The sequence below is a fragment of the Cervus elaphus genome, chromosome 12 (assembly GCF_910594005.1).
Source record: "Cervus elaphus chromosome 12, mCerEla1.1, whole genome shotgun sequence".
In the NCBI taxonomy this organism is placed as follows: Eukaryota; Metazoa; Chordata; class Mammalia; order Artiodactyla; family Cervidae; genus Cervus; species Cervus elaphus.
In genome coordinates this window covers 85,713,498-85,739,501 of record NC_057826.1, presented here as the reverse complement: position 1 = coordinate 85,739,501, position 26,004 = coordinate 85,713,498, and the positions used below count along the sequence as shown (strand labels likewise).

Sequence of the window (26,004 nt, the reverse complement as noted above, 5' to 3'; positions counted from 1 at the left end):
AAGAACTATGGACAGAGGTTCGTGACATTATATAGGAGGCAGTGATAAAAATCATCCCCAAGCAGAAGAAATGCAAACAGGCACAATGGTTATCTGAGGAGGTCTTACAAATAGCTGAGAAAAGAAGAGAAGCTAAAGGCAAAGGAGAAAAGGAAAGATATACCCATCTGAATGCAGAGTTCCAAAGAATAGCAAGGAGAGATAAGAAAGCCTTCCTCAGTGATCAGTGCAAAGAAATAGAGGAAACAATAGAATGGGAAAGACTAGAGATTTCTTAAAAAAAAATTAGAGATACCAAGGGAACATTTTGTGCAAAGATGAGCATAATAAAGGACAGAAACAGTATTGACCTAACAGAAGCAGAAGATGTTAAGAAAAGGTAGCAAGAATACACAGAAGAACTATACAAAAAAGATCTTAATGACCTAAATAACTATGATGGTGTGATCACTCACCTAGAGCTAGACATACTGGAGTCTGAAGTCAAGTGGGCCTTAGGAAGCATCACTACAAACAAAGCTAGAGGAGATGATGGAATTCCAGCTGAGCTATTTCAAATCCTAAAAGATGATGCTGTGAAAGTGCTACACTAAATATGCTAGGAAATTTGGAAAACTCAGCCGTGGCCACAGGCCTGGAAAAGGTCAGTTTTTATTCCAATCCCAAAGAAAGGCAATGCCAAAGAATGTTCCAACTACTGCACAATTGCACTCATCTCACACACTATCAAAGTAATGCTCAAATTTTTCAAGTGAGGCTTCAACAGTACATGAACCTGAACTTCCAGATGTTCAAGCTGGATTTAGAAAAGGCAGAGGAATCAGAGATCAAATTGCCAGCATCTGTTGGATCATAGAAAAAACAAGAGAGTTCCAGAAAAACATCTACTTCTGCTTTATTGACTATGCCAAAACTTTTGACTGTGTGGATCACAAAAAACTGTGGAAAATTCTTAAACAGATGGGAATACCAGACCACCTTACCTGCCTCCTGAGAAATCTGTATGCAGGTCAAGAAGCAGCAGTTAGGATGGGATATGGAACAACGGACTGGTTCCAAATTGGGAAAGGACTACATCAAGGCTGTATTTTGTCACCCTGTTTATTTAACTTATATGTAGAGTACATCATACGAAATGCCAGGATGGATGAAGCACAAGCTGGAATCAAGATTGCCGGGAGAAATATCAATAACCTCAGATATGCAGATGACATCACCCTAATGGCAGAAAGCATAGAGGAACTGAAGAGCCTCTTAATGAAAATGAAAGAGGAAAGTGAAAAAGCTGGCTTAAAACAACAATCAAAAAATGAAGATCATGGCATCTGGTCCCATCACTTCATGGCAAATAGGGAAACAATGGAAAGAGTGACAGACTTTATTCTTCTGGGCTCCAAAATCACTGCAGATGGCAACTGCAGCCATGAAATTAAAAGACACTTGCTCCTTGAATGAAAAGCTATGACTAACCTAGACAGCATATTAAAAAGCAGAGACATTACTTTGCTGACAAAGGTCCATCTGGTCAAAGCTATGGTTTTTCCAGTAGTCATGTATAGATGTGAGAGTTGGGCCATAAAGAAAGCTGAGCACTGAAGAATTGATGCTTTTGAACTGTGGTGTTGGAGCAGACTCTTGAGAGTCCCTTGGACTGCAAGGAGATCCAACCAGTCAATCCTAAAGAAAATCAGTCCTGAATATTTATTGGAAGGACTGAGGCAGAAGTTGAAAGTCCACTACTTTGGCCACCTGATGCGAAGAACTGACTCATTGGAAAAGACCCTGATGTTGGGAAAGATTGAAGGAAGGAGGAGAAGGGGACGACAGAATGGGATGTTTGAATGGCATCACCGACTTGATGGACATGAGTTTAAGTGAACTCCAGGAGGTGGTGATGGACAGGGATGCCTGGCCTGCTGCAGTCCATGGGGTCACAAAGAATCTGATGCAACTGAGCAACTGAACTGAGCTTATTTGATCCCCATGATAACCCCAAGAATAATTAAGACATGGGCTATCATACTCATTTTACAGATTAAAGGAAAGTAAGGCTAAAGGTAAAGGTAAGTGAGCTGCCCAAGATCATAAAGTTAAGTAAGTACAAAACCCCAGGTTTTCTGATTGAAGTCCCTTTCTGATGAAAAGATTTTCTGGTTGGTTGTTTAATTTCAAATATTTTATCTTATTTGTGAAATAATTTAACTTAACAAATGTTAATAAGAGCTAGCTTGTTTTTGAGTGCTTACTCTGTGCCAGACACTGTTCCAAGGTCTTTATGAACTCATCTAATTTTCGAGACAATACTATCATCTATGCTGTCAGTCTGGATAAAAGACAACCCTAGATCATTGACTGTTTTTGCCTATAAAGACTTGGTTAAATCTTTTAAAAATATAGGTGTATCATGTCTATTCATCTTTATTTGCATTATTATAACACATTTATTAAGCACTTAAGCTGGGAATTTCATCAAGCATCCAGGATACAGGGACATTTGGCAAAGTCCCTGTCCTCGAAGAGTTGAAAAGAAATATAAAATAGGTAGCACACACACAAAGGAAAACCATGAGGTCTCATTGAAGTGCCTTTTGAGTGACAGTCCCTTAACCTGCTGCTGGGGTTCTTAGGAGAAACATTGTGGACAGGTGTGGACAGAGAACTCTTTGCTCAGAACATAGAACTTGGTCTGACCTTACAGACTAAGGCAGTCACCACGTGACAAGGAGAGGAAGACGCTCTCCAGCAGAAAGGACAGTAGCTGAAGAGAGACTGTGGTCTATTACGAACCAGCTGGACTGGGACAGAGATTATGGGAGGCGGACAGTGGGAAAAGTGATTGAGAAAGTTGGGGAGTCTTGAAGGCACGAAGGAGACACTGAAGAGTTCAGAGCAGTGACCAACCTGAGTTTGGAAAACATTAAATTATGGTCGTAATGCTCAACATCCCAGGTGCCAGTGGAGGAAGGAACAGCCTGGAAAATTACATTTGGTATAGGTCTACAATGCTCCAGGCCCTGTGGAAGCCCTCAAAGAAAGAGCAACAATAATAGCAGCCTCTGTGTATCAAGTACTAGGTATTTGTTTAGTCATCAGAAGTCAGAGAAGTTAAATGACATATTCAAGATCACACATTCTGTAAGTGGCCTAGTCAGGTTTTGAGCTTTGGTCATTCTGACTCTGTATAACCTCTCCACTACCCAATTCTGCTTGTACCTGCACCTCTCTAGTAGGTTATAATGGTCTGGACTAGGATGGGGAGGGTCATGGAAAAGAAGACATTACTTGGAGACATATAGCAAATATCCTACTTTTTCTTTCCAATTCCTTATGAATCACAAGCCCAGGTCTGGGAGGAGGGGAACTGCAGTCTGTCTCCACAGAGTGGAAGAAACCTCAGGATAGTTGCTGTCCAGTAATACTGAACAGTGAGCTCTTCTGCCTCGCTCTGGAGCCAAGACACGTGCTGAGCTGGCTCCTGGTATCAGATGCCTGCCCATCTCTCCCCCTCACTGCCTGGTGCCTGATCTTGGGTTTGCTAGTTTATATACTATAGCAGCATAAGACAAGTTTAGAAGACAAAAATAACCTTGGAATTATCTTGTGAATTCATGGTAATTACCACGCAATTACATGCTCAGTAACCACAATGGAATTTCAGAGTATTTACAGCTCACTTCCATACACAAAAGCTCAGGCTTCTGGGCCTTTACTGTGAAGGCAGGAGCATGGTGCAGCCTGGCGTGGCAGGGTGAGCAGGCCTGGTGGTCATGCTCCCCCACTGATTGCATAGCTGAGCCAGACCTTCTCTTAGCCAGTTCTCGTTACCCTCCAATTACCTCTGCCAGAGCTACATTGTCCTCCAAAAGGTGTCCTCTAGGGGCAAGGCCTGGGATGACTGTCCTGAGCTGTCATTTTCTAGAGCAGGTGTGACCATCCCCTGTTTTGTGAATCAGTCTCTGTTTCTGCCCCAAAGCTCTCAGTGACTAAGTCCCCTGAATTACATTCTTTGAAGTGCCTCTTCCGTCTGAGAGAAGTGCAGCCCATTTACTTTATTTCATGTATCCATTCTTTCAAGAAACACTGAACACTAGCATCATGTCCAGCCTGGGGATTCAGAAGCCAAACAGTGCCTGCCCTCAGAAAACTCCCAGTCATGAAAGGGAGCCAGCTGGGAGAACAACTCATAATAGGTTAGGGAGACAACAAAGTACAGTTGTGAGACATAGATGGTCAAATAGATTTTCTTTTGTAAAAGTAGAATTCCCAGTGTGGAGGTGCACAGCTCGATGCATTAGCCTGTGGGGGCCTAACCTTTTTGTAGATGTGGACCCTGCTTATGTGTGGGCTTAATTACTACTACTGATAACATGACCATCACATATGCTATGTAAATATTGAAGGAAAAGACACATTATGTGGGGGACGTATGTCACAAAAGATGAACATGAAATCTGTGTGTGTCTGTGTGTGAGATGTGGGGGAAAGGATGTTTATTTTCTGCTGGGTACTCACTCAGTCAGCCGCAGTTCCCTGCATTAGCTCAGAGGCAGACAGGGGGCCTGGGGTTTCACAAAGGATAGTGTGTCCGTCATTAGGATCCTTGCAACCAGCTGTGAACCAGCAGCGAACCGGCAGCACCCCTTTTCCTTCTCCTATTTCAAGTCACTGCACGCGATCAGGCACCGGGTTGCCCAGCACCTGAGGTCCCCAAAGTTCAAAATCTGGGCCATGTGTAGCCACTTTTATGCTGTAAGGTTGGCCACGGCTCTATGAGCAGTTTTCCAAATTTCCATTTGCCCAAAGACAAACAGAGATAATTGTCAAAGGCAAATATCACATTTCATGAAGGACATGCTATGAAACTATCAGGATTCAATATTTTCTTTTGTGCATATTAAATTTTGAATATTTTAGGAGATACTATAGTTGAAATACTTTGGACCTACTCTAACCAGCCTTTTTGGGATAGCTCTCATTGATAGGCAAGCAAGATAAAGAATAGCAATTTCCCAAACAAAGAAAGCAGTTGGAATTAAAGCTCTAGCATTGGTCCCTTCAAGGAGGTGAAGTACACTTAATTATTTGTTGCCGAAGAGCACAGTATGGAAAGGCGGAAGGAATCTTTACAGCAAGAAATCTAATGAAAGCTATTTTAGCCAGGGGACTGTGGTTGGTGTCATAATGATAAGTCACGTTGATATGAGGTGATGAAGGTAGCAGTTTACCTTTCTCTCCAAAACCAACAACCCTCATCTAATCATGAAAAAAACATCAGACACACCTCACTTGAGGGATATTCTACAAAATACCTGATCAGTACTCCTCAAAACTGTCAGGTGAGACAGAGAAACTGTCACAGAAGATATGACAAATATAAGGTGGAGGGGATCCTGGAACAGAAAAGTAGGGGAAAACTAGTTATATCCAAATAAAGTATGGACTTAACAGTAATGTGGCAGTTTGGTTCCTTAGTCATGACAAACATCACGTACATGTACCACATCTATGTACAATGTCAAAAGTAGGGGAACTGGGTGTGGGCTATACAGGAATTCTCTGTATAATCTTTGCAATTTTTCTCTTAATCCACAATTATTCTGAGATTAAAATTTTATTTAGGGTTTCCCTGGTGGTCCAGTGGTTAGGAATTCACCTGCCAATATAGGGGACACAGGTTCAATCCCTGGTCTGGGAACATCCCATGTGCCACGGAGCAACTAAGCCCACGGGCCACAACTACTGAAGCCCACAAGCCCTAGAGCCCGTGCTCCGCAGCAAGAGAGGCCACTGCAGTAAGAAGCCCACACACTGCAATGCAGAGTAGCCCCTGCCCACTGCAACTAGAGAAAGCCTGCGCAGAGCAACAAAACCCAGCGCAGCCAAAAAAAAAATAAAGAAATAAAAAATTTTTTAAGTTTATATATTTTGTAAAAAGTCTGACATTCAGCTGTGGTTTGTTGTTTTTTTTTCCAGTCACAGGCAACCAGTCGCTATGCGGTGATGAGCACCCAGCTGAGGCATGACACTCTCTCTCTGGTTTTCCACTACGTTTTTCTCCAAATGTGTAAGGCCCATGGCATCGGCTATAATGTTGAGGTATGAAGGATGACAGCTGGCCAAGATTGGACCAAATATAGGCCTGTGGGTGATTTAGGCAGCTAATACTTTGGTACCCCTTCAAACCGATGTTCTTTAAACATCGGTTTTACATGTATTTAGTGGAAGGCTTGGGGACAAGCAGAAAGGCAACCCCACAGAGGGTCGCACTTGGTCCTGGGAAGCTGATATCTGTCCCCAGACTCATACACCCCACCTTAGTAAAGTAGAAGCCCTGTAGCTCACCAGACTTGGGAGTCATTAGGGGGATCCTCTCTTCATTTTGAAGCATGTCTTAACTTTCTAACCCCACCCAAAGCTGCTTACCTATGAACATCCTCCTAGTCTGGTTGGGCTGCCATAACAAAACAACCATATACAAGGTGGTTTAAAGGGCTTCCCTTGTGGCTCAGCTGTTAAAGAATCTGCCTGCAATGTGGGAGACCTGGGTTCAATCCCCTGGAGAAGGGAAAGGGTACCCACTCCAGTATTCTGGCCTGCAGAGTTCCAGGGACTGTATTGTCCATGGGCTCTCAAAGAGTTGGACACGACTGAGTAACTTTCACTTCACTTAAATAATGTAAATTTATTTATCACAGTTCTGGGGGCTGAGTAATCCAAGGTGAAGTTGCCAGTTAATGCAGTTCCCAGTGAGGACCCTTCCTGACTTAACAGAGCAATTGCCTCTTTGCTGTGTCCTAACATGGTGAAGAGAGAGCAATCGCTGGTGTCTCTGTAACCGCTCCTAGAAGGACACATGTTCTATACAAACGGGGCATCACCCTTATGGCCTCAGTAACCTTTACCATTTCCTTAAAGTCCCTGTTTCCGATACATTCACATAGGGGATTAAGGCTTAAACATATGAGTTGGGGTGCAGGGGAGTGGTACACAATTCAATTCAGAGCATCCTTCTACATACATATCGTAGTTTCTTTACAGGAGGAGTTCTGATAGAAAACAGTTTCCCCCGTTTTTAGTTTATTTCCAGTTTTATTGATGGCCAACTGAAGAGTCAACTGTAGTTTTCAGCCTCAAATTTTATCAGACTTCCATATGCCAGAAGGTGGCTAAATCTAACTCTAGCTTTATCTGAGTTAACTTATTTTATTTACTTCTAAAATATCAAAGCAGAACAAGCTCTGTGAGTGGGCATATTTGGCAGAGAAGTTCTCCTGTTGAAAAGAAAACATACTCCATAACTTTATAATGCCCAAAATTATTACGAGAGATTTATTTCTTTGGCTGAAGGCTTTGTACTTGATTGAAGTTCTAGTACCCCTGGGAAAAGTAAAGCACCAAATTTTTTAAGTTATTTACACCTTTGGCTCTGAGTTGATCAGACTCATTTCTAAGAACAAATTTCAGTACAGGAAATAGGCTGCTATGGCCCAGGAGAACAGTGGATGGTGCAGAGGAAGGGGTTCCGCTGAGGGCGAGAAGAATGAAGAAAGGGCAGAACCACAGAAGACACAGTGGGCATAGCCTCCAGGTCTCTGGTGCTAAACAATTTACAAAGGATGAAAGATGAAATGGAAGAGAGAGAGAAATATAGACTGAAGGTAATGGAGTGATGGAACAATATGAAGAAGAAAAAGATAACAGGAGAAAATCTGGAGGATAAAATCCAGAGACTGGAACATTCTATAAAAATAAGGTGTGTGTGTTAGTTGCTCAGTCGTGTCCGACCCTTTGTGACCCCATGGACTGTAGCCAGGCTCTTCCATTCTTGAAATTTTCCAGGCAAGAATACTGGAGTGGGTTGCCATTTCCTTCTCCAGGAGATCTTCCCAACCCAGGGATCAAACCTGGGTCTCCCACATTGCAGGCAGACTCTTTACCATCTGAGCGACCAGGGAAGCTTCATAAAAATAAGATAGGAGGAGATAAACAGAAAGAAAAAGAACAAATAATAAATAAAACTACAAGAAGAGATGAGAAATTGAGTCATAAAACTCTGAGGTAAGAAGGAGACATGTGACTACTTGGAAAATTTGCAAATTCTCTAACAATGACCTTACTCTATTTTTCCTAAGAAGGATTCACATCTTTTCAGACCCTGGGGTCCATCCCTGGTCAGAACTCTCCACTCGTTCTCTCTATTGCATTTTCTTGGAGAGGCATTTAAACAAGCACCTACTATGTTCTGGCACTGAGCTAAGCACTATCACATTATTATCTCTTTAATCTTCTGTAAGAAGTTGCTATTTCTACCATATTACAGTGAGGAATTTGTGCTCAAAGAGTTTAAGCACTTTCCCCAGGCCACACAGCCAAACATTTTATGGAATGCCTTAATCCACAAGTGTCCATAAAGTCAAATATGATTCTTTTTCTTACATCAGAATACCTCCCATGCACCTTTTTCTCTCTAAAGACTGTTTCTCACTAACTATGTATGTTTCTAAAATATTATTTCTAATCTATTCCAAGAAATCTGAGATCCATTTCAAATAAAATATTCCACCTAGGTATATATTTTTCAGTTGAAGAAGCACAAACTTCTCGATAACCCCCTCAACTGTCTCCATTTGACAAAGGAAAAAAAAAGATATGTATAGCAATAACTTCCCTAAAATTTTATTGCCTCCTTGGGTTATTCTGAGTCTATAAAGAAGATCACTTACCCTAATTCCAGTGTCACATATGCTACCTGCTTCCCATGCGTGTGGGCTCAGTTGCTCAGTTGTGTCCAACTCTTTGTGTCCCCATGGACTGTAACCTGCCAGGCTCCTTTGTCCATGGAATTTTCCAGGCAAGAATGCTGGAGTGGGTTGCCATTTCCTACTCCAGGGTATCTTCCCAACCCAGGGATTGAACCCACATCTCCTGCATTGTCAGGCAGATTCTTTACCATTGAGCCACCTGGGAAGCCCTACCCATTTCCACTCTTGATCAAACTTAATGTGGCAAGAAGCAATATTAATAACACATCAATGTCATCGCTACCAAAAGAAGAATCCTCAAAAGTCCTTATTCTCAACATTATGTTTTTCTTCCCATTATCATCATCGAATTTCACATGTTGTTTTTCGTCCAAAATCTCAGGGGTGAAAAAGGGAAATGAGATCACCCTATGAGTCTATTTTTCCTTGCTGAATATTGGAAGGAAGCATTGCTGAGTTTGTAACCAACTCGGTAGGTCTCATTCCTGGTATTTCTGTAATGCTACAAAATACCCCCACTGATTTCCTAATGAAATGAACTTGTAATGAAAGTCATATGGAGAAAAGTGTCACGTTTACTGCCTGCGACAGTGTGGTGGGCTGGTCTCACACATATACAGGCAGTGTGCCATGGTCCTAAATGGCCCCACAGCCCCTAGCAATCACTTCCTCAGGACAACAGATTGTCGTGGTGGCTGATCAAAATGTTCTGATTCTCCTCCTTTCACACACATAACAGAATTATACTTCCTCCACCCTCTGCCTGAAGTTAGACATGGCCATGTAACTTGTTTTGGCCAGCGAAATATGAACAGAAGTGACGTGTGTCTTCTGTGCCTTTAAGAGCCACTCCATGAGTCACCATGTCCTTTTTCCGGCCTTGGAAATCCTGGAAGCACACTGAAATGGAGCCTCCTTCAGCTCTGATGTACCAACGGGGACCAGAGACCCATGCTGATGCATGTGGGAAATGAAGTATGAGCAAGAACCAACTTTTTTGTTACACAAACTAGTAATTGATTTTTTTTTAAACTACTGAAGCGTAACTTAGCCTACTTGATTGGTTCAAAAATTAGTAGCAAGAAAAGGATGCACCCCAAAAAGAAAAGAAGTATTATTACTTCACCATGTAGTCAGTACAAAAAGTAATGATATTTTACATTTGTGTACCAAGTTAGGGATTGAACCTGGGTCTCCTACATTGCAGGCATATTCTGTACTGTCTGAGCCCCCAGGGAAGCCCAAAAAAAGGCACATTGCCTCGGGGAAACAAACCCCATCTCCCATTTGACAGGCGGGGATACTCCCCACTATTCTAAAGAGGACAGCTTGAAAGCTGAAGTAAACTCAATTTTGATGACTAATATTTCAAGTTCTCAGTAGCCCCACGTGTCTAGTGGCTACCATGCTGGACAGCACAGTAAAGGATGCAAGACAAGATCATCTAGTCAATAGTTCTTAGCCATGACTGCCCATTAGAATGGCCTGAGTGAGATTTTAAAAGTACAGATGTTCAGGCAAGTTTGGGAATAGGGAGAGGCAAGTGAGGCACTTACCCAAAGCTCCTCAGTAATAAAGATAAATTTAATAATGTAATGCAAAATGTTAAAACCAAAATTAATTCAAGAAATCCATGATGAACAAAATATCAATATTTCAAATAAAAATATACTGATGTTTTTCCTTTCCCTTGCGCTCTAGTATGGCTTAGTCTGGCACTGTACCCAGGACCCACTCCAGACCAATTAAATCAGTATTTTTGGAGGTAGGGTCCAGGCATTAAATTTTGTTTGTTTGTTTGTTGTTGTTTTTTTTTCAGGCATTAAATTTTTAAAGCACTCAGATGATTCTAATATGCAGCCAGCATTGACCACCATTCTAGTCCATTGTCTATTCTAATGCCTAGGTTTCCTGATAAAATGGAGAGTCAATAGGGAGTTGTAATTCTGGTATGTGGGATCTTTTACCAAATCCCCCAAATGTAGTTTTTTTTTTTTTTTTCCTGCACTACCAGTGATGAGTCCACAGCTTCATGGGGCAGCCATTTCCACTATTGGACAACTCCAGCATTAGCTTTTGTTTATTTGAGACAAAAATGTTAAAAGATAGTGTTCCAAAAAGGATAAAATCATGCCTTTCATACAGATACAAAAATACATACATGATAAAGATTTTATTTAAGAGAGAAGAATTAGGCAGATTTTATAATCAGGACAAGAAAGAATTTTAAGAAACCAGACATCTTTATAGATCATGACTATTGAAATGAAAATGTAAATGGAGGCAAAGTTGATTTTTCCACATGGGAAGCAGGAGAGGAAAATCAACTGAACTTCTACCAGATTGGACAGAATTTCTCAGTCACTTGTAAAATATCTTCCATAGAATCAAGGTGTGATATAGACAGTATATAGCTTTCCTTTGAAGTACAAATTATTTTTCACACAACAAACTGCTTCCCTATATTTTCTATCAATTTCTCTTAGAACAGTTGTTTTTAAATTTTGATGTGCATGAGAATCACCCAGAAAGTGAGCTAAATTGTAGATTGGAAAAGAAAATGAAAGCACAAACAAATAAATGGGACCTAATTAAAAGCTTTTACACAGCAAAGTAAACCATTGACAAAACAAAAAACCACCTGCTAAATGGGAGAAAATATTTGCAAATGATATGACAAGTAAGGGGTTAATATCCAAAATATATAAACAGCTCAAACAGCTCAACCTTAAAAAAATAAAGAAATTTGATTAAAAATTGGGCAGAAGACCTGAACAGACATTTTTCAAAAGAAGACACACCGATGGCCAACAAGCACATGAAGAGATGCTCAATATCATTTGTAATCAGAGAAATACAAATCAAAATCATAATGAGATATCACCTCATGCCCATCTATCATCAAAAAGAGCACAAATAACAAATGTTGGTGAGGATGTGGAGAAAAGAGAACCCTCATACACTGTTGGTGCAAATACAAATTGGTGCAGCCACTGTGGAAAACAGTATGGAGGTTTCTCAGAAAACTAAAAGTATAATTACCATATGATCCACCAATTTCACTCCTGGGTAGAAAACACTAACTTGAAAAGATACATGCACCCCAAATGTTCATAGCACCACTATTTACAATTGCCAAGATAAAGAAGCAACCTAAGTATTCACCAACAGGTAAATGAATAAGGAAGATGTGGTATATATGTACAATGGAACATTACTCAGCCATAAAAAAGAATGCAAATTTGCCATTTGCAACAACATGGAGCAACTTAGAGGTATTATGTTTGAAATAAATCAGAGAGAGAAAGACAAATACTATTTGTTATAACTTAATGTGGAATCTAAGAAATACAATAAGCTAGTGAATATAACAAAAAAAGAAACAGACTTACAGAGAACAAACTAGTGGTTATCAGTGGGAAGAGGGAAGGTGGGAGGGATAAGACAGGGACAGATTAAGAAGTACAAACTACTATGTGTAGAATAAATAAGCCACAACACAAGGAATACAGCCAATATATTAAAATAACTATAAATGGGGTATAACCTTTAAAAATTGTCAATCATTATGTTGTACACCTGATACTTATATAATATTGTATATCAACTATATATCAATTTTGAAAAGGTGCAGTATATGTAGAATGGAATATTACTCAACCATGAGAAAGAAGGAAATCCTGTTATGTGTGAGAACACAGATGAAACTTGACTGCATTATGCTAAGTGAGAAAAGTCAGACAAAGATTATACGGTATCTCTTACATGTAGAATCTAAAAAAAAAAGTCAAACTCAATGAAACAGAGTAGAGTGGTGGTTACCAGGGCCTGGGGTGGGTGGGGGATTGGGAGGATATTGGTCAAAGGGACAAATTTGCAGTTTGAAAATTAGAGTAGGTTTTAGGGAAATCTAATGAAGAGCATAGTGATTATAGTCAACAATACTATATTATATACTTCAAAATTGCCATGAGACTAGATCTTTAATATTCTCACCACAAAAATGAAATCATAATTATGTGATGAGATAGAAGTCTTAGCTAAAGCTATTGTGATAATCAAATCAACATGTTGTACACTTTAAACTTATACAGTGTTCAATGTAAATTATAATCTCAGTTAAAAGAAAACACTGACCAGGAATCTATCTATTCCATATTCTGGAGACAGCCTTTCCAAATGTGCTTCTCACAATATTTGCAATTAGTTGTAGACTTCAATTCAAATCAGCCTTAGTGGTTTTAGTGTAGTACATTTTCTTTACTTTGTTTCCAACATAATATGCTATTTCTTTTCTTCCCATTCAAATTTTATAGGACAGACAAGGAACTATCTTTATATTATTTGAAAACTTGAAGAGAGACAGGTTGGGAATGTTGTAAGTATGAAGTATGTCTAAGAGATGTAATAAACTAAGAAAATAGACTATAACAATCAACAAGAATGAAGCTTCTTTTGCATTTTAACCAGTATGCTGATTTACTGAAAGTCTATCTTGTTTTATTTAGATCTTTAAGTATTTCATAAATTGACTTGAGATGTGTCAGTGGAAGTTCATTAGTATAACTGATTAATTATCCAGAATCAATGGGTGAGAGTCTAGTTTTAACAACATATTATATTCAAACACATATATCTACAAGCCACAGCAAATCTTACTAATGAGGAACCAGCTCAGATGTCCTGATTGCAGCAGGGCAGTTGTCATTCTGACAAGCTTAGAAAAATGCTCTGGTGACTTGGCAAGATGCTCCCCAAAAGGCAGGGTCTGTAGCCTCTCCTCAGATCTAGTTCCAGCCCTGATGCAGTCTCCTTGAGATACATTTTTTTTTTTTTTTTATTAATTGGAGGCTAATTACTTCACAACATTTCAGTGGGTTTTGTCATACATTGATATGAATCAGCCATGGATTTACATGTATTCCCCATCCCGATCCCCCCTCCCACCTCCCTCTCCACCCGATTCCTCTGGGTCTTCCCAGTGCACCAGACCCGAGCACTTGTCTCATGCATCCCACCTGGGCTGGTGATCTGTTTCACCATAGATAGTATACATGCTGTTCTTTTGAAATATCCCACCCTCACATTCTCCCACAGAGTTCAAAAGTCTGTTTTGTATTTCTGTGTCTCTTTTTCTGTTTTGCACATAGGGTTATCGTTACCATCTTTCTAAATTCCATATATATGTGTTAGTATGCTGTAATGTTCTTTATCTTTCTGGCTTACTTCACTCTGTATAAGGGGCTCCAGTTTCATCCATCTCATTAGGACTGGTTCAAATGAATTCTTTTTAACAGCTGAGTAATATTCCATGGTGTATATGTACCATAGCTTCCTTATCCATTCATCTGCTGATGGGCATCTAGGTTGCTTCCATGTCCTGGCTATTATAAACAGTGCTGCGATGAACATTGGGGTGCACGTGTCTCTTTCAGATCTGGTTTCCTCAGTGTGTATGCCCAGAAGTGGGATTGCTGGGTCATATGGCAGTTCTATTTCCAGTTTTTTAAGAAATCCTTGAGATACATTTTATGCTAAGAGTCCTTTGCACCATTCAGGAGGTTTCTCTGTGTTTTCCTGTTTCCTGCAAGTTTCTCTCCAGGTTATTCTGGAGAGCTAGTAGAAGTTGTTACCTCATCTAGGACTCAGAACTCTCAAGCCATAGCCTTGAACTGTATCTTATTCATATCTTGAAATATGGTTATTTGGTACCTTTAAGTCATTCTGATTTGTTGGGAAACTTTCTATCTTATATTTTTCATCCTTTTAATACTTAGAGCACATTGAAAAAGATAAGATGAACAAATATAAACTTTTCTTAGTGTTGCTTTTCTCTGGAGGAATGAGAGGCTTTTTCATGAGTTGACTGGGTTTTGTTTGGGTTTATTACAATCAGGCCGTATCAGGTGAGAGCTTTAAGGGGGAACCTTACACATCAGATTTGTGTGGCTTGGCTTCACTGGGATAACTTCATCTGATTTCACTTATACTAGGATATTTCTGGAAATAGTGGAATTTAAGTAGAAAGTTCAAGGAAGGGAAAAATGAAGGAAATTCTAGAGATGAATTATTAATAGGAAAGGGGACATACAGTCCATCTAGTTTCTTGGATCCCAAGCTGGTAACTGTGGACCTGAGGAGGCTGAGGGGGTGGCTAGAGGAGCTTGAATCCATGTGTGGACTCAGCATCATACAACACACACACACACAATTTTTTTTAAAGTATGAGTCACAATCTTCCGGATATGTAAGAATCACCTTGAGGGACTTTGTGAAACTACACAATCAAAGATTCTGATTTCGTCCATCTGGATGGGACCCAGGAATATGGAGAAGCACCTGGGTCCAATACATACTGACCTTGTGGCAATAAAATACAAATCACTGTTAAAAAATTAATTACTCTCAAGACTTCTCTTGGTAAGTGTCACATTGCACTTGAAAATATGTGGACTATTTTCAAATATCTTTTGATAATGATTTCTAACATCATTCCACAGTGATAAGAGAATAGACTCTGTACCATTTCAATACCTTTAGACCATGAAATTTTTGCACCTTTTTTTATGTCCCTGGATATGTTCAGTGTCTCCTGATTTGTAGTCTATGGGAACTTGAATAGAATTTGTATCCTGCTATTATATGAAAATTGTATATATCTTAATTATGTTGAATTGGTTTATAGTGCTATTCAGGTCTACTATATCCTTCTACTTTCCTGTCTGTTCATTCTATTAATTTTTGAGAGTTTGATATTGAAACTCCAATTAAAAATCTTAATTCATTTACTTAAAAACTTGTAAAATATAATAGAACTGTATGTAACTTTGTTCTGTGTTTTCCAAGTCTCCTGTAAATGTGTTATCATACTTTCATAATTTAAAAACAGAAAAAAATGAAGAAAAATTAATGACTCTAAAGTTGCCTTTCCCCTTCATGGATCACAGCCTTGTCGTGGTGAAGGGCCATCCAAGATGGACAGATCATAGTGAAGAGTTCTGACAAAACATGGTCCACTGGAGGAGGAAATGGCAACCCACTCCAGTATTCTTGCCTGGAAAACCACATAAACAGTATGAAAAGGCAAAAAGATTTGACACCTGAAGATGAGCCCCCAGGTCAGAAAGTGTCCAATATACTACTGGGAAAGAGCAGAGAGCAATTACGAATAGCTCCAGAAAGAATGAAGCAAGAGGGTCAAACCAGAAACAACACTCAGTTGTGGATGTGTCTAGTGGTGAAAGTAAAATCGATGCTGTTAAAGAACAATACTGCATAGGAACCTGGAATGTGAGGTCCATGAATCAAGGTAATTTGGATGTGGTCAAACAGGAGATGGCAAGATTGAACACCAACATCTCAGGAGTCAGTGAATTAAAATGGATGGGATAGACAGATGAATGGCTAAGGAAGTTGTGGTACATATACACAATGGAATATTCTCAGCTATAAAAAGGAATGCGTTTGAGTCTGTTCTAATGAGGTGGATGAACCTAGAGCCTGTTATACAGAGCGAAATAAGTCAGAAAGAGAAAGACAAATATTGTACATTAATGCATATATATGGAATCTAGAAAGATAGTACTGACGATCCTATGTGCAGGGCAGCAGAGGAGACACAGACATAAAGAACAGACTTTTGGACAGTGGGGGAAGGAGAGGGTGGGATGATTTGAGAGAATAGCATTGAAACATACACATTACCATATGTAAAATATGCAGCCAGTGGGAGTTTGATGTTATGACTCAGGGAACCCAAAGCCAGTGCTATGTGACAACCTAAAAGGCGGGAGGGGGAGAGAGGCAGGAGAGGGGTATAAGAGGGAGGGGACATATGTCTACCTATGGCCAATTCATGTTGACGTATGACAAAAATCATCACAATTTTGTGAAGTAATTATCCTACAATTAAAAATTTTAAAAGGTTCTAAAAAAATGGAAAATACATAAAATGGATGAGAATGGATGAAATTCATTCAGATGACCATTATATCTACTACTGTGGGCGAGGCAGATTTTATTTTCTTGGGCTCCAAAATCACTGTGGACAGTGACCGCAGCCATGAAATTAAAAGATACATAAACCATCTCCTTGCTCCTTGGAAGGAATGTTATGACAAAGCTAGATAGCATATTAAAAAGCAGAGACATTGCTTTGCCGACAAAGGTCATATAATCAAAGCTATGGTTTTCCCAGTACTCATGTATGGATGTGAGAGTTGGACCATTAAGAAGGCTGAGCACAGAAGAATTGATGCTTTCGAACTGTGCTCTGGAGAAAACTCTTGAGAGTCCCTTGGACAGCAAGGAGATCAAACCAGTCAATCACAAAGGAAATCAACTCTGAATATTCATTGGAAGGGCTGAAGCTGAAGCTGAAGCTCCAATACTTTGGCCACCTAATGCGAAGAGCCAACTCACTGAAAAAGATCTGACTCGTTGGAAAAGACCCTGATGCTGGGAAAGACTGAAGGCAAAAGGAGAAGGGGGCAGAAGAGGGTGAGATGGTTAGATGGCATTACCGACTCTCTGGACATGAATTTGAGCAAACTCTGGGATATAGTGGACGACAGAGAAGCCTGGCGTGCTGCAGTCCATGGAGTAGCAAAGAATCCAACACAACTTAATGAGTGAACTACAACAACAAAAATTTGCCTTTGGCTATTGTTTTTTTCTATTTAAAGAAAAGATACCAATGTTCAGTAGCTATAAGGGGTAGGAGTACGTGGTCCTTGGATTTGGGGAATGTAACTCAAGAAGTTTGGAAGCACTTGTCTAGTCCACTTCCTTCATTTCAGAGAAAAGAAATGAAGACTCAGATAGCTCAAGTAACTTCCCCAAAGTCACAAAGTCAGTAGCAGGGCATAGAGCTCTGGTCTCCTGTCTTGGAACTGGGAAGATTTCTACTCCCAACCTGATCCAAGGAAAGCCCAATCAGGCTGTAAGGAAGCCATTCTGAAAGGGTCTAAGCCTGACTCTAAGGTGACTTAGTTTACAGATAACAACTGGCAAAGAAGTAATCCCAAAGTTATTTGCAGTTTCCTTAAGAGGCATTAGCTCTTTAGGTTCACCCCGTCAGGACAGAACAATTTTTAAAAATTAATCCATTCATTTAATCTATTTTTTCCTTTGATAAAAAAAAAGTTTGAATAATTGCTAGAAAAATACCCTGGAGTTTTGTTTCCAAGTTAAAATTTACAATGATCTAGTGGTTTGGGAATGTTCACTGACCATAATTTAGTTCTACAGGATGGTTTCCAAGTTCTCTGAAATCGTCTTTAAATGTGTGTTCAGCTTTATAAAGACAGGTATTCATGAATGGGGCACATTCTCCTCTGCAAATAGATGGGATGCATTCATAAGTAGCAGGAATCACTTGTACACATGAAATAGAAAATAAACCCTAGATGAAAATCTCCAGAATACTGAGGTGCCATTGTCTCTGTAGGCAAGTAAATTGTTTAGCATGAATTACACTCAGAAACAATTCTCTTAAACTAACAGTTTTTAAAATGAGCTAATACTAGTGTTCTAGCTCAGTGGTAGCCTTTTGCTAGGAATGACTGAACCTATTCCTACATTCTGCTATGTTGATTAATAAAAAATATTTATTACACAAATCCTTTTTGTTGACAAGTTAAAATGGAGCCTCATCTTTCATATCTCCCTGAAGATTGCCACCTTGTGAGATTGAAAATACTCATTAAATTCCATCACCAGACAGGCACAAAAGAGAGGGTGATTGTTTCTAGGCATGTGAGGGGAATCGTTGGTAAACTCATTTGTTTGGATATCATTAACAGAACAATCGGTGAGGATCTCCAGGGGGTCCTCATGACCTTTGCTCGCAATCTCTTCATCATCCATCAAGAAATATCAGCACCTAATATGCAAGGCGAGACCAATTTTAAGGTGAGGTGTTAATTAACTAACGATCCTGGTTAATTTCTATACAAGGGCTGAAAATACCTCATGCTGTATTGTAAACAAGTGCTAAGCCATTTTTTTTTCATTGTAAGCGGTACATATTTTACAGCATGTAGGGTCAATATTGTAAGGTTCCCATTGAACCTGTTAGTTAAATTTAATAGTTTGAAACTTTTTCTTTAAATATAGTAGACTTATTTTAACTTGCTGCCATTTCCAAATCTAAACTTACAAGACAACAGGGCTTTCTGATGTTGAAGGTGACGCTGAAGTGCCACAATGGAGCCAAAACAGAGACTGTCACAACCAAAAATCCTAACTATAATCTACCTATATTTCAGATAATATGATATCTGGCTAAGGATTCCTGGGAAGTCTAAGTTTCTAGAGCCAGAAAAGTTCTGAGATTCCAGGAAGGACAACGTGTATAGGGAGAAACAGAAGAAAACCTCAGTATATTTGTAAGCCATCTGCTCCACCCCATTTCGCTGAAGTGGGACAGGTATATCATCATAACATTTTGAAGCTTCCAAACATCACCTAATGATGTTGCTTCAGGAAATCCAGTCATGTGTAATTGACTAGAAGTCTCTAAACTCTAGAAAATGAGAGCAAGATACACCAAAATTTTTAAAATATCAGCTAAACAGAGACGAACACTTGATATTATTCACTGGAGTGTGCATCTGGTTCCCAGTTAGCCTTCATCTTGTTTGAATGGGTCAAGTAACTCAAGGGATTCAATCAGAAACCACATGTGATTTTTCTCTTAAATGGAAAGACCAACAAAAGCATGATAAAAATAAAAATTTTGAATATTTTTTTCCTTGAGCTAGGGCCCAGTCCCAGCTCAGCCAGTTGAGTCACTCAGTCATGTCTGACTCTGCGACCCCACGGACTGCAGCACACCAGGCTTCCCTGTCCTTCACCAACTCCTAGAGTTTGCTCAAACTCACGTCCATCAAGTCAGTAATGCCATCCAACCATCTCATCCTCTGTCGTCCCCTTCTCCTCCTGCCTTCAGTCTTTCCCAGCATCAGGGTCTTTTCCACTGAGTCAGTTCTTTGCATCAGGTGGCCAAAGTGCTGGAGCTTCAGTTTCAGCACCAGTCCTTCCAATGACTGCTCGGGACTGACCTCCTTTAGGATGGACTGGCTGGATCTCTGCAGTCCAGGGGACTCTCAAGAGTCCCTCTGTAACAGTAATAATGATAGTAATGCTTAGCTCTTCAGAGTGACTTTATGTGTTGCATCAACTTCCACTGGTCTTTCTAAAGGATCTGTGCTCATCATTTATATTCTAAGTTCCTGCCAGCTAGCATCATTTCATCCATTACCATGATGTGCAAAATTCTGAGCCTATATGCACGTGATCAGTTTAGTCTGTCCAAATACAGCTAATAGTCAGGATCAAATGGTGCTGTGGACTGAACTATGTTCTCCCAAGTTCACGTGTTGAACTCTTCATCCCCAGTATGATAATATATGAAGAAGGTGACCTTGGGAAGTAATTATGTTTAAATGAAATCATAATGGTGGGATCCTCATGATGGGATTAGTGCCCTTATAAGAAACCAGAGACCTTGCACTCTTTCTTTCTCTCTGTCTTTCTCTGTCTCTGTCTCCCCACTAAATGGGAACACAGCAAAAAGATGGCTGTCTGCAAACCAGAAAGAGAGCTCTCACCAGGAACAGAAAGAGCCAGCACCTTGCCCTCAAACTTCCCAGCCTCCAGAAATGTGAGAAATAAATTTTTGTTGTTTAAGCCACCCCATCTACAGTGTTTTGTTATAGCAGCCTGGGCAGACTAAGGCACAGTTTATCCCCCAAACCATGCAGACCTAGTAGACTCCAACCTTGGACTTGAGGTTGGCAGAGCCAACTGCTATTGACAAAATAAGGCCTTTTCTCTCTGCCCTTTGTCTGACTTTAAAAATCATCAAAAGTCAGATATTCTTAAGTAGCTTTTAAATATCTCATGGTTTCTGCATCTCATGTGAATCACTGTTATCTTGACTTTTTTTTTAAACCCTTGGTAGAAGATCCAAAGGTAAAAACTTTAAATCTCAATAAAATAGGAATAACTTTTAAAAACTTAAAAAGTGTAATAGATTCGTTTTTGGTAGTATTTTTGTCTACTATCCTAATGACAGCCTAATAAGTATTTTCAGTTTGTAAACAAACATTTACCAGCAAAGTAAAGGCCAAATAAAAAAGGTAATGCAGAAAAAGCATTTAACAAAATCTAACACCCTTTCTTGATTAAACAAAACACTCAAACAAACTAGGACTAAAAAGTGACTTCTTCAACCTGATAAGGGCATCTGGGAAAAACCCACAGCTAACATCATAGTTAATGGTGCAAGACTGAAAGCTTTCCCCCCAAGATCAGGAACAAGACAAGGATGTCTGCTCTCACCACTTCTATTCATCATTACATTGGAGGTTCTAGCCTGGACAGTTAGGCAAGAAAAAGAAATAAAAGGCACCAAGATTGGAAAGAAATAAACTATCTTTATTCACAGATGACATGATCTTGTATATAGAAATCCTAAAGAATTCAGAAACAACCTATTGGAACTAATAAATTCAGCAAGTTTGTAAGACCCAATATCAATATATTAATATAAATACCAATTGTATCTCCATACGTCAGCAATGAACAATTTAAAATTAACTTTTAAATAAAAAAGAATAAAATATTTACAAATAAGTTTAGCAGAATGAGTACAAGACCTGTCTGCTGAAAACTACAAAACAGCATAAAAGAAAGGAGACCTAAATAAGTAGAAAGACATTCTATGTTTATGGAACAGAAAACTTAACATTGCTAAAATGGCAGTACTCTCCAAATTGATTCACAGGTTCATTGCAATTCCTATCAAAATCCTAGCTGGCTTTATTGCAGAAATTGACGACATAATCCTAAAATTCATTTGGAAATTTGAGAGATCCAAAATAGTCAAAATAATCTTGGGAAAAAAGAACAAAGTTAGAGGGTCTCTCAATTTTAAAAACTTACTACAAAGCTACAGTAATAAAGAATATGTGGTACTGTCATAAGAATATACATACAGATGAATAGAATAGAATTGAGAGTCCAAAAACAAACCTTCACTTTTACAGTCAATTGACTTTCAACAAGTGCCAAGCCCATTCAATGAAAAAAGAATAGTCTTTTTGATAAATGGTGCTGGGACAAATGGATATCCACATGCAAATGAATGAAGTTGTACCTCTCAACTCCACAGCAAATACAAAAGTTAAGTAAAATTGGATTCAAGACATACATATGAGAGTTAAAAGTATTAAATTCTTAGAAGAAAACAGGTAGAAATCTTCAAGACCTTGTGGTTAGCAATGGCTTCTTAGATATGATACGTTAAGTGCAATCAAGCGACATAAAAACACTAAATTGGATTCCATCAACATTGACAACTTCTGTGTATACCAAAGGATACTTACAAAAGTGAAAAGACAACTTACAGAATTGGAGAAGTTATTTCCAAATCATGCATATGATGTCTCTAGTGTCTACAGTATATAAAGCACTCTTATAATTCAACAACAGAAAAACAAAAAACCCAATTAAAAAGTGAGCAAAGGACTTGAATAGATTGTTGTCAAAGAAGATATACAAATACACAATAAAAACATGAAGAAACACTCAACATCATTAGTTTATTAGAGAAATGCAAATCAAAACCACAAGATTCCATTACACACTTAAGATGGCTACAATCCAAAAGACATAATAACAAACATTGACAAGGATACGGAGAAACTGGAACCCTCATATGCTGCTGACAGAAATATAAAATGGTGTCATTGCCATGTATAGTTTCATATTTCCTCAAAATGTTAAACAAAATTACCATATGATTCAGCAATTCCACACCTAGTTTTATACCCAAGAGTACTGAAAATATATGCTCATATGAAAACATACATTAGTGTTCATAGAAACATTATTCATAAGAGCCAAAAGGTAGAAACAGTCCAAATACCCATCAACAGATAAATAGGTGAATTCCATTATATCATATTAAATGAATAATATTTCATATCTTGGAATACTAAGTATAAATCTTCATGATCTCATGGTTAGCAATGGTTTCTTAGATATAATACCTAAAGTGCAAACAACCAAAGTAGAAATAGATAACAGATACAATGAAATATTATTCAGCCATAAAAAAGAAATTAAGTTCTGGTCCATGCTACAAAATGGATGAACCTTGAAAACATTATGCTAAGACACAAAGGCCACATATTTTATGATTCATTTACATGAAATATCCAGAGTAGGCAATTCTATAGAGATAGAAAATAGATTAGAGGTTACCAGCAGGTAGGAGAGGTAGAAAATGAGGAGTGGCAGATAATGGGTATTGAATTTCTACTCAGGTGATGAAAATGTTCTGGAATAACATAGAATAATGGTTTCTTATGAATATACTAAAACCCACTGAATTATACACTTTAAAAGGGTGGATTTTATGATATGTGAATTTTACCTCAATTAAAAAAAAAAAAAACTAAAATGCATGGAAATGTGCCACTTTTCCTCCGCCAAACCAATGGAAATAAATGCTCCCATCAGTCTACTAGTCCTCCTTTTAAAAAGGGTGACTAGACCAGGGCATCTCAAATTAACTGCAATGAAGGACCTGTTTGTTGTATTTTTTCTGATCTATTATGCATCAATACATATGTGAAATACAACAAAAATGAATTACTAGAAAAATAAAATGAAAAAATCAAAGACATATTAAACAGAAGTCCATTTTTTATTATATTTAATAGACACAAAAATCTCTGTAAAAGTTTCCAAGTTCTTCCTCTCAGTTTTTAACCCATTTCGTTAAGACTGATAACCAACAATTAGTAGATGGCTGCTGGTTAATGGAACACACTTCGAGCAGAACTGATCTAAACCATAGCTAACTTCAAAAAGGAGCAAATGCTTGAGGGACTGGATGGGAGACTTGTGAGAGGTCTTTAAGTAACTAATATTATTTTCACTGTTCATTTACAGACTGCCATTGATGACCTTGAAGCCATTCTAGGAGTAACAGAGGAAAACAAGTTGAGATTTGAAGAAAACCTACAGTCCAAACATTAAAAACCCTCTCTACACCTGATAAATGAATGATCCTGGAACACTTTACTGATTTTGGATTCCAATCTGAAGCCAAAAAATGGGCAACATTCATTTTTCTGTTAGGAATAAAAGGAAGGGAAAGTTAGTTTGCTTTCTCTGCTAGGAAGGGTAACAGAATAGATTATAATGTAATGCTTTCTTTAAAAATTGTTTATTAAGTAATCTTATTTTACTTATCAAACCAAAACCTATTTGTGTTATCATTTCAATCTCTTCCTCTTCCCAAACACAAGAAGATATAAGCTATCAAGAAAGTTACAAGTCTTACTAATATTACTTCTGCATCTCTCTCTTTATAAATAAACTTCAGGATTATGAAGCTTTAAAAAAAAAAACACAAATTCTATAAAGTTTTCTCCTCCTATTCCTAATAATAATTTGTCTTCTGCATGTAAAAAATTGAATAAAGGCTTAATCCTCTCTATTTGGCAAAATGGAAATGTCTCTTTTTCCCCAAGAAAATTACATTTCTATGGATTTGTAAAGTGATCTTTTGTCACTCATTGTATTTTTATTGTGCCAAGCCACTACTGTCTGTTGTTGCCATTTTTCAAAAGGTAAAATAAGCCAACATCTAGTTAAATAAAGAATCAGAACGTATCTAGGTGGCAGCATCTGCTCTTAGTTTAACAATGTAACTCAGCCCTCTCTCTTGAATAAACATTTGTATTCTCTAGCTCTCCATTAATACAGCAGTAGGATTTTTACAAGCTTAATTCAACAGTACCTTTTAAAAGGCAAAGTGTTAAAATTATGCAGTGTTGACCCTCTTGCTTTGTAACTGTTGAAAGTATTTCTACATCATCCAGCTTAACTGAAGGGTGAAATATGCAAGTCACAAAAATCACAGAGTTGTTTTAAAGAATGACCTTTATATCTTTAAAACTATTTGAGTATGTTGAGGAAAAGAGGGGTATTTATTACCTATGGAATTTCAATAATGTGTTAACTCTGCCTCAGCTATAGGCTAAATTTCTGCAAAACAATTAACATTTGTGTGTGTATGTGTCAGCTTTTGTTTTGCTATAGTTGGAAGCAGACTAATTAGCCAGGTTTCCTGCTTGTGCTAGGTACAACGATGACCTCTTTTTCTTGCCAGATCGCTCTAATCCATATGAGGGGCCCATTGTCCAGACACTTGACGGATAGGAAGTACTACATGCCCATTAGAGTCTCGCCTCGATTGAAGCCAGAGCAACATAAGGTCCAAGAGACTCATTAGTTCACTGGCACAATCGTGTCCTGAGAGTAAATGAAACCCTCTGTCTCCTTATGGCTCTCATCTGCTCTGGACTTTAAAAGAAAACTGTCTCTGTTTTGTTCAGCACAGCAGTGGATCTTTCACATAGTGAGATCCCCTTCTTAACAGTACAAAACTGTTAAAATCTATCAGGGAAGTTTTTATATGTGAATTTTGATTAGCACTCTTGAGCCTCAAGCTGCTGGCAAGAGTAAAATGAGTTCACTCTCCCGTACCTTTTTTTTTTTAACCCACATAATCAGTTTCTCAAACAATGCACTTTCCTTCTTGCCTCTATCATTAACAGACACCACAGAATGCCTGTTTCCAAATTCAGGCCTTATATTCAGATTAAGGTCTCACTGGAAAGTGATTTGAGAGTCAGGGTCTCTACCTAAAAAGCTACGGCTTCAAAATCAAAGGAGAAAAATTGGTATAATAAAACAATCACTTCAAGTAATTACCTGAAAGAAGCCAGAGGACCAGATTAAATTAGTGAAATGTTTTAATTACAGAACATTTGAAAAGAAGCATAGTCCATTATCTTTTAGCATATATGAATAGCAAAGATACTGTGCTATTGGTAAACTAAGTTTGAAAAAAAAAATCATGTATATGTGTACAATGTGTCCTAAACATAAAATTAATCAATATAAATTACTGAGTTTTTACTACTCTAAATGAGAAACTGAAATCTTTGTCAATAAGAGGATTTTTTGAAAATGACTGCCATTTTCAGGAAGTTTTGGGGAAAAGCATACATTTAACCATAGAGCTATCTTTGTGAGAGAAATGACCCATCGTTTAATATTGAATGTTTGTGGTGGTTTGAGAAGCAAACTCAACTAAACATTTAGGAGCACATTACTGGATGATGATAATTATCTCCTTTTATATAGTACCTATTTTATA

The 26,004-nt window shown here is 38.4% G+C and overlaps 1 protein-coding gene across 1 annotated transcript in view; it reads left to right on the top strand.

Moving 5' to 3' along the window:
- IQCH (IQ motif containing H) overlaps window positions 1-24,198 on the top strand; it is a 225,111-nt gene extending 200,913 nt beyond the window's left edge. The window contains exons 18-21 of the mRNA XM_043919837.1: window positions 5,974-6,096; window positions 13,079-13,140; window positions 18,566-18,674; window positions 23,727-24,198. Of these exons, the coding sequence (XP_043775772.1) occupies window positions 5,974-6,096; window positions 13,079-13,140; window positions 18,566-18,674; window positions 23,727-23,813 (381 nt within the window). The 3' untranslated portion in view covers window positions 23,814-24,198. The remainder of the gene's footprint in view (window positions 1-5,973; window positions 6,097-13,078; window positions 13,141-18,565; window positions 18,675-23,726) is intronic.
- Window positions 24,199-26,004: the final 1,806 nt, after the last annotated feature.